The sequence below is a fragment of the Megalops cyprinoides genome, chromosome 3 (assembly GCF_013368585.1).
Source record: "Megalops cyprinoides isolate fMegCyp1 chromosome 3, fMegCyp1.pri, whole genome shotgun sequence".
NCBI lineage: Eukaryota > Metazoa > Chordata > Actinopteri > Elopiformes > Megalopidae > Megalops > Megalops cyprinoides.
This window is the reverse complement of record NC_050585.1, coordinates 36933494-36947165: the sequence shown is the minus strand read 5'-3', so window position 1 is coordinate 36947165 and position 13672 is coordinate 36933494. Positions and strand designations below refer to the sequence as shown.

At 38.6% G+C, this 13672-nt stretch overlaps 1 protein-coding gene across 3 annotated transcripts in view; it reads right to left on the bottom strand.

The window, feature by feature from the left end:
- Positions 1-449: 449 nt before the first annotated feature.
- grik1a (glutamate receptor, ionotropic, kainate 1a) overlaps positions 450-13672 on the bottom strand; it is a 41274-nt gene continuing 28051 nt past the window's right edge. For 2 of the 3 annotated variants that reach the window (XM_036523358.1, XM_036523359.1), the window contains 5 exons: positions 12749-12867; positions 9187-9404; positions 6254-6479; positions 5341-5591; positions 450-883 (listed from right to left, as the gene is read on the bottom strand). In XM_036523358.1, coding sequence (XP_036379251.1) covers positions 728-883; positions 5341-5591; positions 6254-6479; positions 9187-9404; positions 12749-12867 — 970 coding nt within the window. In that variant the 3' untranslated portion in view covers positions 450-727. Of the gene's footprint in view, positions 884-2417; positions 4028-5340; positions 5592-6253; positions 6480-9186; positions 9405-12748; positions 12868-13672 lie in introns of those variants that run through there. The other variant, XM_036523360.1, reaches the window with a different exon arrangement.

Here is a 13672-nt window from a genome sequence, read left to right as displayed (position 1 = left end):
ATATGACCTCTGGGCAAGTTCTGCATGCTCAGATGTAATTTTACATTCATTCCCTGCATCAATTTGTTTTGATCAAAATAAGTTCTGCCCAGCCGGAACAGCAGCTTCCCTTAGAACTATAAGCAAAATGTCAGCCACTATTGCTTAAACTTCATCTAGAACCTGCAGTTTAGAATGTTAATCCAACTCTTTAAAATGGATGATATGTAAGCTATAGGAGTTGCTCTGGATAAGTGTGTCTGATAAGGAAATCATTTAAAATGTAAAATGTATGCGATATAGTTACTCTTCAAGCTGCATCCTTAATAATAAAAAAAAAAAACATCAAGGTCATCAGGCCAACTTGTCACTGTATCCATTAACACTGCAGACTTTACAGCATCAAACGTGAAAACATATACTGAAAAAGACAGAAGTGGAAAATTACAATTTTATTGTGAAAAGCTGGGACAGCACAGGAGAATGTAAGGATTTACACACAACAGGACTGACAGGGGGTCATTTTACCCCAAACAGTTACATTTCTAATATTCCATCATTCACAGCATGTTGTTCATGTCAGCACAAAGTTAAAACCATGTACAGCATATGTAACATCCTGTATGCTATTTGTTATATGTAAAAGAAACAAAATGAACAAAATAGTTATACAAAGATCCGAAGAACAATAAGTAGTGAGTTCGTAACCCATCCCAACCCCCTGTACAGGAAATGAGACATCCATTATCTATGCCATAGTTCCTTTCCGCAGAATACGTTTGGGATGACACAAAAAAATGTTCGATAATCCCGCTCGTCCCTTGGCTCTCGACTTTTTCTTAATCGTTTTGTGACACCTAAGTGAGATGCCCAGTTCCTCCATTACAGCACTAAAGGAAATACACTGTTGAAAAGAACAAAGTGGCTTTAGTGAGCAGCAAATTCCCTGTTAAATTTGGTTTGAGTCTTAAAATACTGTTATTATTATTATTTATAATAATAATAATAATAATAATAATGATTTGGGAGAAAAAAGAAAGATGCATGCTTTTTGAAATGAAGAACACTATGATAACAATGTTTAAAAACATACATATTTTGTTGTTTTTTTTTTTTTTTGGCGCTTTTGCAGGTTTTGATGAGTTTAATGAAAAAGCAGACTTCAGAAAGTCCAGAGCTGTGGGAGTATCAGAGGAGCATGGCCTACCTGCCTGTTCCCCTGAAAACACCACCTCTGATGTGCGCTAGACATTTTTGGAAGGCACTTACAAACAACGAAAATTATCTATGTTGCATATATTTCACTACATATCCAAAACAGGGCGGAAGGTTCTACCATTCCTTTTTCTATTCCAAATCATGATTCCCTGTATTCAGTTCTACACAGACAGAAATATAGGAGGGATAGGGGTTCTCTATTTTAGGTCCAGTATCATTAAAGGCACTGGACTAAAATATACCTTAAAGGGATTCTTCCACTAGTGTAAACTGAAAGTTTTAGAGATTATTATTTTTTATCAAAAAATGTGGTCTAATGTAGGAATTCAAACTGAATTCCAGTTCAAGTTAAGTCCAATGCTCACAAAACGAATAAGCTCCACCTGCTGTGGCTGGGCTTTTTAAAAAATTAAGAACAAAATAATTAAAAACTGTCAACGAAGAGAGGCTTATCAAAGCCCCGGAGGCTTCAGAAGTAATTGACCAGATTCCATTTTATTTCTATAATTAAATTAGATCTTTCACTTCCAGTTAGCAGGAAAATCAGGCTTTCCCCCAATGGGGCTTGCTTGCTGGCGTCATACCGCTGGCGTCACCCAGTGACTCCCTGCCAGTTCAACCGGGGTCGCCTCGCGCTTCGGATCTCGCGCCTCGCACCGATACTTACTTCGCCGATGGCCGATGACCGATGACCCGCAACTCGCAAGAAGATGAAGCGGACGATGGAGACCCTGGAAAGACCTCACAGGTGAGTGAAGGGTGGCGCTAATATTCTACCATGACACAACGCTGATAAATGCCTGCCTTGGCTGACAGTTTTCTCTTTTTTGTAATAACATACAAAAAGTTAATACTACTGAGTAAACCTATACTTTTTTATCTTGTATGAAAAGATATTAATTTTAAGTTATTTACAGAGATTTTATTTGTCTGGATTTTTTATGCATTAAAATTCCTGCTGATTTACATTAACATTTTAATGCAATTTACACTAACTTGAAGAGCCCTTTAAGTAATTATCAAGTTATCACATTAAAATAATTATCTTCAGCATACATTAACAGGTAATGCTAAATGTCCTAATTGTAGCTTTTGTTATAACAATAATATGGTATATTTGAAAAAGAAATTCATAAGCTATATGGTTAGATTAGATATCACTTATTTTATATTTACTGTGTCTTATAAGTAGTTCAAAAGAGTATTATTAAATTGTGCTATTTCTATTTTACCTTATGATTTAACATTGTGGACTATTCTCCATCATTTATTCTCCAGTCTTTTCTTCCAATTTTGTTAAAAGGACAATACTTTTCTTTTCTATTGTTTCAGTAAACACAGCGATTTTCTTCGGTTATCCTGTCACTTAAGGTGATTTTTACTGTGGGTGACTATCTCTCTCCTTACTTTTTACAACTTAAACCTTAACCGCATGAGTGACTTTCCTAATCCAATCCATAATGATCACATTATTTATTGCGGCAGTTCTTGTAAAATTTTGAGAGGACATTGAGCTGAAGTTGGTGTGCTGCAAATTTATCTCTCTATTTCTCTCTTTTATTGGACTATGACTAAAATACAATGAACATAAAAAGGGAATTTAGACAGGGGCAAGACATGCTTGATGTACTGTTTATGTATATATATATTGCTCTATAAAATGTAAGAGCTAGGTCACAGGTCAGTAGGAGGCTGGAGTGGCAATGGGAGAATAGACCTCCAATGCACATCAAAAGCGTAGCACCTACATTGCAGGTGCTGTTGTGCTTATATACTAATTTTACAGTATGCTAAGAAATTTTAAACATCAGATTTGTAAGCTTCAGTATCTGCTTTTGAAGGAGATTCTGTTTGCATCACAGTCATAAGTTCACTGATACCTTCAGCTCTAAAAATGCTGTTGTAATGAGTTGTAATTCTGAATTTACTCATTTTTATAAGCTCATTTGACACTTTGAATTATTACCTCCACCAATTCAGTTATTTTTTTATGCTGTAAGGTGTACTCTATCTAACAAAAGCTGGACATTTTCAATAATCAAAGAATCAAGCCATAGTAAAATACACCACACATGGTACTGGGCATTCTCCTGTTCTGCCTCTGAAGTACCAAGTTTTGTATTTTCAGGCTTTCATCTGATAAGGTGCACATTACAGTATAATAATACTAAGTAAACAGGGGAAAATCTCCATTATAGAGGCATGTGTGCATGTTTGCATTTTGAAATAAAGCTATCTGTGAATGTCTTGTATTTTGGTGAGTGAAGACAGTGTCATCTTAAAGAACCCTTGAGCTGACTGTGATGAGCACTCTGTCAGCCAGGTGAACTGGACAAAAGAAAAAATGCAACAACTTAAGAAATGATCATGTGATTAACTTGAGAAATTATCATTTCTGGCCTCAAAAAAAGAAAAAAAAAACCTTCATTCAAAGAGTGAGAGGCTTTCTTTCCCCTAAAGGCTATTTCCTGATTACTATGTTTTTGTTTTTACTTTTTGTCGATTCTCTGGAATGAGTGTCCACATTGTAGGTGCCTGTAAAGTAGCTACCCCTACCAAGGAAACTAGAAGACTGGGTGGGTCCAGGGGCTGTAAGTTGGGGGCTAAAGGTTGGGGCTTTGGGAGAGGGGCAAGGGACATTTTTGTGGGCCATGGACACACCTTACAATGCAACAACTACACAGTGTGGAATCTAGCGTGGAGATCGTAACAGATCTTCTCGGAGGAGTTTACCACACTCTAAATCCGTTGATAAAGAGGTTTCAGAGGAAGACGTGGAGGGGCGCCTTTGTAATTGCTTGGATTGCACTCCATAAAAGAAACAAAATGCCTTGCATGCAGAATAAACAACAAAAAATGAGTCATAACAGATTCTGAGAGCAAAATTAAAAAGAAATACACATAAACATAGAAAACAAATAATAAAGTCATGAATAAGACATAGCTTTCAAGCCAACGTACAGTCTACCCAGTAAAGAAAGTATCCATTTTCATGAACATCAGCTAATGAAAATGATACAAAAAAACCAAAAAGTTTGTGGGGTGTGTTTTCAGGTTCAGTTGTTTCCTTATTCCCTACAGGTGGTGCATTTCACCATGGGGAATTAATGAGGAAATAACTAAAAGGACACCCAATATGTAGTGGTTACAGTATACAGAACTCTCAAGTAAGGGAAACAAACCTTCAGCCAAAAATACATGAATCATTTGAAAGAAAAAAAGAAAAATGTATGCTGTAGCATTTCCACTGGGGTGTGCCTATGAGCATTTTTAATTTATGGGTTTATTTATCTATATCTGGAAAATTTCTGGCAAATATCAATGGTTGGGTATTATCTGTGTGCAATCCAAACATCTCGTTTGATTCCAAATATTACCCATCAATTGTAAATTTGATCAGTGTCACTTTGGAGTAACCCTGAATATAGTTATTTCATCACATATCCATGTTGCTATGACAACCAAAAAATGTACATCTACATCTGTACTTGGAAATTCTGCAAAGGAAAATGTCAGAAACATGAAGATCATGCATGGCTAAAACAGTAAAGTATCTGTTGAAAAGTGCCATTGATTTTTTTTTCTCTAGTCAAACTAGATTATATTCTTGTTAGTCTATTCATGTAATTAATTATAACTACTTTGTAACTGCATATAAATACAAATCGAGCAGGGCTCGTAACCTACAGATTGCCAATTTGATTCCCAGCTGGGGTAATGCTGTTGTATCCTTGGGCAAGGTACTTAACCCAGAACTGCCTCAGTAATATCCATCTGTATAAATGGATAACCTGTAAAAACTGAAACCTATGAATGTCACTCAAGACAAGAGTGTCTGCTAAGCAACTGAACGTAAAATTTAAAGGACATACCCAGACAATACTTGCCTGTGGCTAGCAATGCATTTCTTCACATTCAGACTGAGAGGAGCTTAAATTTCAACTTGCCTGATTCAACAGATTTTTCTCTAAAAATTACAGCAGCTTAATTTCTTTGCTCTGTTATACAATGTTTATAAATGTGTATCTTTTCTTTATGCACATTATGCAAAATCTGCTTAGCCAACATATTCAGACCATTCATAAATCCACCAGTAGACTCTTCTTGTCAGCACTTGTGCCATATGCACTGACTCACACTCACCTCCTCGATATCCGTGTTTTTTCTGGCTTTGTATATGAATTCCCCAATGGCTACAAAGACAGAAAGGACAAGTCCAGCGGCCAACACTATGAAGATGCCTCCGATGTTTTCCACGCCCAGAGCACTGGCCTCCTTGCTGTCCTCCTCTGGACAGCCATTTCCCCGCCACCACTTTTCCTTCATCATGTGCAGCTTCCCTTCTTCCTGCAGCTGGAGAATGGCAATGGTCACCTTATCCCTGTACGGGGAACCTGGGGAGGTCACAGCAGACAGGGAAATTAATTCCACGTTCAAAGGGTCCCAAGGGCACTGAAACACGTGGCATAGCTAAACTGCTAGTAATTTATCTTGAAGTGATCATTTAACAAGTGTATCTGAATTTAACCTAGATTTGGTTAAAAGTCATATAAGGACCTTAAATCTGTACATATCCTAAATATAACTTATAAACAATTACAAAGGCTCTTGCCTCTTTTGGTTTGTTTTTTTTTTCAGGGAAACAATGAAAAATACATTATGAAAAATAATGAAATGAACAAGCATTATTTCCTTGGAGGAGGTGAAGTTGCAATCCAGTAGAAATGTACTGATTCCTTAAATCAAACCACGGAAATTTAAGATTCAGCTGTCTCCATCTCAGTGTTTTTTTTTTTCCTTTGTAACTACTGCGGTTGTGCTCAGTGTACAGACAGTAATATATATCTAATATATATAATATATAAAAAATATGTACCAATCACCAAAGATGCCGGTGAAATGCTGACATGAGCAGAAGTTCAGAATGTGCTAAGGGTGCTTCACATTCTGTTCATAGGTTCCAGCATGAATAGATGAAATTGACTAAAAGAGTCCTCGAAACTACAATGGACACAGGCCCAGGCCATAGAGTCGAAACAGCTCTGTTGGGACTTACCAATTGGGGTTCCAACACCATAGCCCTTGGAGTCTATGAGGCCTCCTATCTGTGTGAGATTGCAGTTTCTCTGGCTTATGTACTCAATGCTGGTGGACTCCATGAGGAGTGCGTAGTCTGTGGTGAGGACTCTCTGGATCCCTTCACGGTTGTTTTTCACCAGGGCAGTGTTTTTCCTGCTGCTCATGAATGCCCACATCTTTTCATAGGTGGAGATTTTGGATTTCTGAGACAAAGAAATAAGACAGACTTGTAAGTGAACGTAACATGAGAATTTCACTCCAGTGTTAGGGGAAGGTTTCATCAGGCATTTCAGCTACAAACCCAATGTTTGTATTCCTATGCTACTCTGAAGCGGTTCAAGTGCCAGTACACATGCTGTGACTGATTGATTTAAATGCATAACAAAATATTGCAATATGAAAAAATGTAAACTTCAATTTACAGATATGCTCTCTGTTGAATTCAGAGCTGTCATTGTTGTCTGGATCCCTGTGGATAAAGGGAAATCCCTGTCTATGTTTCTCTGTCCTTGTTCAGGGGGAAGATAGAGCAGCTGCGTGCAAATCTCTTTCATCTGATTTATTCTGCACATCTATAGCCCTGTAACTCTGAAATACAGGAGCACGTAATCATGCTTGGCAATCTCCGTGGATAAAGCCCAGGTTTCAATTTTGATGGGCTGCTGGGGAGGTTGCTTGAATATGGGGAATGATGGGGGGGGGGGGGGGGGGGGGCACATTTTAAACGGGTCTGTAGCAGCTGAATCCTGGGCAATGTAATCTTTCATTCACTTGCCATCAGGGTGATGTCAGCCCTGCTGGAAAGATACAGCCAGTGATGTATCGCTGTGATGTCACATCCTTTAGCTTTTACAGAAGTACAGCATCGCAGTTAGAAACAACTGCCAACATTGGGAGTCAGGGGATCAACAGCAATGACCTTTAAGGAATTCCTAAAAGCTGCAGGGAACATGTGCTTAGCATGACCCAAGGCCCAATAGCACATTATAAACAGTCAGGTCTCACTTGTAATCAGACTGTGTGTCAACCTGACCATCTTAGAAACATGTTGGTGCATCTTAGAAATATGTTGGTGCTGTGTAAATGACACATTAGTTGCAGTTCATTTAGAATTCAGAGTTAAGTTTTGTCAACACGTTATAAAAAAGAAAAGAAGTACTAAAAAAAGGGTAACAGGGAAGAGATGGTCAGATGACTCTGAAGCCCACTGTTTTCTAACCGATTTTTTGTGGACGGTATCTACTTATCATGCATTAGACATAGTTCAGATGAGGAATGTGCTGTCCTCCAGAGTGGACTGCATGTGAGACCTCATGCATATGCAATCGTATGATAATAAGTTAATGTTTATGCAAATGGTTTTATTAAATGGGAGGAGAAGTGCAGTAGTGCACTGCAAGACTAATTGCGCTTTTCAAAACCAGGTGTAAATCTGTAAGAGTGTTACCCTGGGATCAAAAACACTGCAGGAAAAAAGTAGGCTGAATATTCTCCAGCAATGACCAATCTTGAACAAAAAAGGCCTACTGTAAAGAGGCCTAAAACTGTCAATCAATAAACATATCCACAAATATGTGCATTATAGACCTAAATAAATATAGATGGAAATGTATACTTATTTCTATCAACAAATATAATCATTAATTTATCTTTATATTTGCCTTTTTTATATTATAACCTTATAGAGACAACTCGGGGCAGTGCAGGATTAATTTTACTTCTAGAATCATCCAAATGTGTGCAATAAACTTTGCAATCAATAAGCTTTTTATCCTCACGTTAAACAACTCCAGTGGCAGGTTTATGCATTTTAATGTTTGTAAAAATCAACATGGTAAACAAAGTCACAAGGCACAATATGAACATAAATAAATTACAGGATGGTTTTGCAATCATAAAAAAAACAAACAGTGAAATGTGCAGGGATTCTCTGCCAACAAAATATTTAAAAACATTCCCTCTTTTTATATGGCTCCAGCATACAGCTATAACTGTAAGATGCTCACGTGTTAGTCTTGGACACATTGACTCCTCTATTAGTATCTCCAGCACGATTGAATTTTTTGGGCCATGTGTTTGCTTGTTTACTAGTTAAATTTGCTGCAAGTTCAAAGATGCAGTCTGCAATTTATTGTGGGAGGTGTCTAAATGAACTGTGGTGAAGGGTGTTGTTTGCACCATCTGGTATTAACATTGTCACGCCACAAATGCAAGACATTGGTGCTCACACGAGTAAGCTACCCCCTAAAATCTGTTTTATCTGAGTGAAAGCATGCAAAGAGGGATTTGACTGAAGGATTCAGAACAATAGAATGGATTAATAAGGTGGGCCTGGGAATCTTTTTCATGCTAAAATCTATCAACAGAACCAGAGGGAGTTACAAGCACAGTTCACACAGTGAACAGTAGAAAATATTGCTTTACACAGATTAATGTAAGTTTTAATGGATTTGTAGTGGAGACAAACATGCTTTCATTGTTTGTGACAATATTTACAGTACTTTAACTCAACATAATGTCATGCTAATCTACTTTTAACTTTATGGCTGTGTCAGACATGTTTTTATTTTATTTAAAATTTAAAATTTGTAGCATTTTTAAATGTTTAAAAAGCACCATAAAAATATCAAATTTATTATCATTATTATAAATATACTGAAGGCAAAATTACAAGCCAAGATACTTTACAGACTACTCTTGTTTTATTGTGTTCTATGTTGTTGATTAGACTCTTCTAAGTAAATCAAATGTCATCTCAAAATCAACTAAAACTTGGCAAAATTATGAAATTGATGTACGTTTTCAAATGTTAGCCACGAGAAGTGAATCACATAAATACTGCAGGCGATTTGATATGAATGGAATGTGTCATTTTGCAACAGTATGCAACAGTATTCATAATTTTCTTACCTTGAAAAAGGTCATGGTGGATCCGTCCCTCACAGCCCCATACTCGATTTTAGTTTGCTTCGCCAAATCGTCAGCGGAATCGATTGGCGAGTCCATTCTTTCGACAGTCAGAAAGGCAGCCAGGTTGGCAGTGTAGGATGATATTATTATTAACGTAAAGAACCACCAGATTCCGCCAACAATTCTGGTGGAGAGAGCTTTAGGCATCAGCTCTGATCCTGTTACAACAGCAGCAATGGCACATGGTTAGATGCAGGGTATACAGAGCCAGACTGGCAGCAGACAGTACAGCCAGACATTACTGTATTCCACTTCAGACAATGGCATATTTTCCCTTTGAGTACAATGACACATTTTCATGATGTGTTCATGAAACATGCATGGAGGTGACTGGTATGAATGAGGACAGTACATAAGGGGGTTTTCAGCTCTCAAACACATTTATCTGTTATTTCATAAAGGCACTGTCCCTAAATCCTGTGCAGCCAAAGTTTTAACGTCTAATGTCTCAATCTGTTTTTCTTTGCTTTTACTCAAATGAGCTTTTGATAATCAATACCCTGACAAAGCCAATGCGAGTCTATTGCTTCACGGAGGGCTCAACGTAGCAAGTGAACTTGCACAGTTTAGACTGGGGCTCACTGTCGGTGACTGTGAGTAATACATCAATGGAAAATGAAGCTGTCAGAGGGACTCCAGCAGCAGCATTTATCTCTGCTAATGGGAGATCCTCTCTGCTCATGGAAAATGAATCCTCCTACTCTAACTACTACTCCAGTCATATTTTCTGCAAGCATATGTACTTGTATTGTGCCCCAGCACCCCCATACCCACACTTGCGGGCACGAGGTGAGCTTTAATGGACTGAGCCATTGCTCTAGGTTCAGACCACTACTTCCCGTAGCAGTTAACCACATACTCTTTAATGTCAGCACTTTATAAAGAGTGCGCCCCAAAATGGTGCCCAAATGTATTCGAGGGACATTTTACCTAAGTATATCTACAAGGCTGTCACAGCCACACCACTGAAATGACTCAAGTTTATTTTCTGCTACAGCCCCTTTTTATGGATTGGGATCATTGAACCATGAGCTTGTGAAGATACAGAATGGTTCAACAGACCCAGACATACCCTTTTTTATCCAACTCAGGTTTCGTTCATTGCCACATATCATACAGTACCTTGAAACACTCTGAGCACCAGATAAAGCTATCACTTTGATCCTTGTAGTGCATAAAACGCAGTCTTAACGAACATGCTGTTGCAAGCTGAACGTGGTGCATTCTGCATGTATCAGCTCTTCCTTTCAGATGGAAAATGGGGAGGAAGAACCGATGGTGCGGGGGGGGGGGGGGGGGGGGGGGGCGCTAGGGTTGTGGGTGGTTGATCAGCTGCATATACAGGTAAGCCTACACCACTCTGTCTTTTGATGTACTGTTTGCTTTTCTGTTCACCAAGCACCATCCACAAGTCAGGGAATGCCAGCAGCTCATAAACATGCCAGTCAGCGCAGATTTAAGAATGGAGCCTGCAGTTAGTATGTGAGGCAGAGGATGAAAGACACCCGTGCAGGCTCGCTGAACATTTCCTGATTTGGGAAAGACACTTTCCCCTCTCTGTTCTCATCATTTTCCTTGCTTTTGATCTATTTGTTCAAGTTCCACAAGTTGTGCAATTTGTTGAAAATTTTCAATGCTCACAGTAATAATGCAGATACACATTAGGCCGTAAAGGAGGAATATGTTGATAAGAGAGGACTTGTTTCACATCCTTTTGGGGGAGGGGGCGGTATGTATGTGTGTATATTTCCAAAGAAATATTGGAATGAAGCATGAAATGAAAGCCCCTAATTCCACCACTCAGCTATCTGGCCATGGGTATTCTATATGCACGGATATAAACACCCTCAATGGTTGTTATTCTTTATCACACTTTGAATTAAGGGGAAAGTGTGAAGAATGGTCCACACCAAAAGAGACGAATCGCAAAGGAGCCGCTGTCGATTCAAGCTATGTTTCCCAACCCGGGCGGCACCATTCAGAGGAAAGAATGCGTAACTATAGCAACATTTGGGGACAGATTCGGTACTTGCTGAAGTCTCTTAAGTGCCAAATGGCAGACATGAAAGCCAGTCCTGATCCAGACTTTGCTCACGCTCTGCAGGAAAGAGAAAGTCTGATCATCACATCAAACACCACTGCTAACACACAAAGAGGAAAAAAATAAAGAAAAAGAAGAGATTCAAAACATATAAACACAGGCTAAGAGTGAAGGGGGTTAGCAGTCACTAGCTAATCCTCTCTTCAAATTAATCTCTTTTTTTCCATTTTCCCCCAAAGAGCTCAAACAACAAAGAGAAAGGATCCTACTTACATTTACAGTAACCATGACATTTGTACCGGTTTAAACATTTGTCTGCTCACAAATGTTTAATTATGCTTTGCGAGAAAGACAAGCAGAATCTGGTTGGGGCTGCCTGTCATGTACCCAAGGTAGTGGTAACTAGTAGACACGGCATCCCACAGAATGCTGTGGATGAGGGTAAACTCCAAACAGGAGAATTTTTACCAGGAGCTATGGTGCACACTCACCACACTCATCACCATGGGGACAGCCACACACTTATATGCACACACTCACGTGTACACACTCACACACACACACACACACCTGGCGAATACTGTAAAACCTGATACAGCCCTATGGGGTTTGGCTGCTGCTGGGGCTTGAATGAGGCAGGTGTTTATAATGCAAGCAGAAGCCAGCATTATAAAACAATGGCAAGTAGCATACATACCACAGGCACCCTAGAGTAGTGATTTAATATGCATGTGGGGTCTGCTTGCAAACCAGGGGATTGTATGTGTGTATTTCATCACAAAAAACCAATTGTGAAATCCTGCAGGGAAGTCTATGTTCCTTCCTTCATTATTAAATGGCTGCAAAGGCTTGATTACAGAAACTGGCAAATGTTCTTTGTGTCTCACCACCATACACCTGTAGCTTCACAAGCGTGTTTCGACCAGAAACAGACTTCCCATTGTCACCATGCCCCATGCAAAAGACCGGCAGGACCCTGCAGCATGCGTATACATGCTCTGTGTTGCAATTACTGGATACCCAGCTTACACACATGACAAAACAGTGGAAAGAAATGGCAATGGGAGGGTGTAATGTGCAATGTTATTCGTTTTAGCGGTGTCTTCATGTGGTCATCTTATCAACCATTCTCCCAATCTTTCAAAAAAAAAAATTTCAAATGAATAATGCAAACATGAGTGATATCTGCATGTATTTGTATATAAATATTTATTTAGATCTATATTTTATTCTAGTAAAGTATCTGGAAGGTTTTGGTCTTTTTTCCCAGAACTTTGTGTACACATCAGAAGATCCTGGTGTAGTTTACCATACACAGGTGCTAATTTCAGGTGACCGAGGAGGGTTGATCAGGTTTTACAGTAAGCAGTGGAGGGTTAAGTTTCTGAAAATGGAGTTTACCAGCCCAAAGGCCCCAGCAGACTATGGGATGTGTGCATTACTGACACGTGACCTATGTACCTTGCTGCATGAGAGCTCCAACTCCAAACCAGAAACTATTTAGTAAAGTAAAATTGTTTTCCACCACGTCTGAATCGGGGTTGCACGGGTGTGGGTTATACCACTCATAGGGAGTAAACCTGCAGTGATTAAAACAAGAAAACTGCATAAAACATTGCTCTTTTTTTAAAGAAGCACAGTAATCCACCACAACTCATGGGGAAAACAATCATTAATGCAATGCACCTAAAGAATCTTATGCTGTAAACAGTAAAATACTATAGTATTGTATATAGTTTCAATATCACCATGATCTACTTTGTGTTTTCCCATCTGCAAAATGAGTATAAACCTAGAAAAACATTCAGAACAAAATATTTTTGGATGATAAACCAAACAAATAAAATATCAAAACATAGGTCTTTGGAGGCAATCTTGCATTATACAAACAGTCTCAAAGCACATACTGTAAAACATTTAAAATATAATTCTTCAAAATGTAATATTAGAGAAACAATCCCAGCTGTAGAATTTAGAAATGTTGTTATTTATATGGTATGCCTATTGGTTGCTGCTTGGGAAAGGATTAATGTGCTCATTCTGAAGCACAGGCAAATACACTCAAGGATATTATCATAATCTGGCCAAATCCTTTTGCAAATTACCCTTTCCTACTGAACAATTTCATTGGGGTTGTGGCTCATTGCCTATTGTGCACACAAATGAGCATTCAGTATATTATCACATAACCTGCAAAGTGGGCAGTATACCATGCAGAAACAGTTCTACTGTAGAGACACAAATGTTTGTGTTCCTTGAGCTGGATGGTCATATAATGTTTATGTTTCGGCAGATCATTTTAGTGATCCTATGATAACTACAACTGAGGGTATTTTAGCACTTCTCTAAGTCAAATGTTGCCCAACTCTGGGACATGTAAACAAC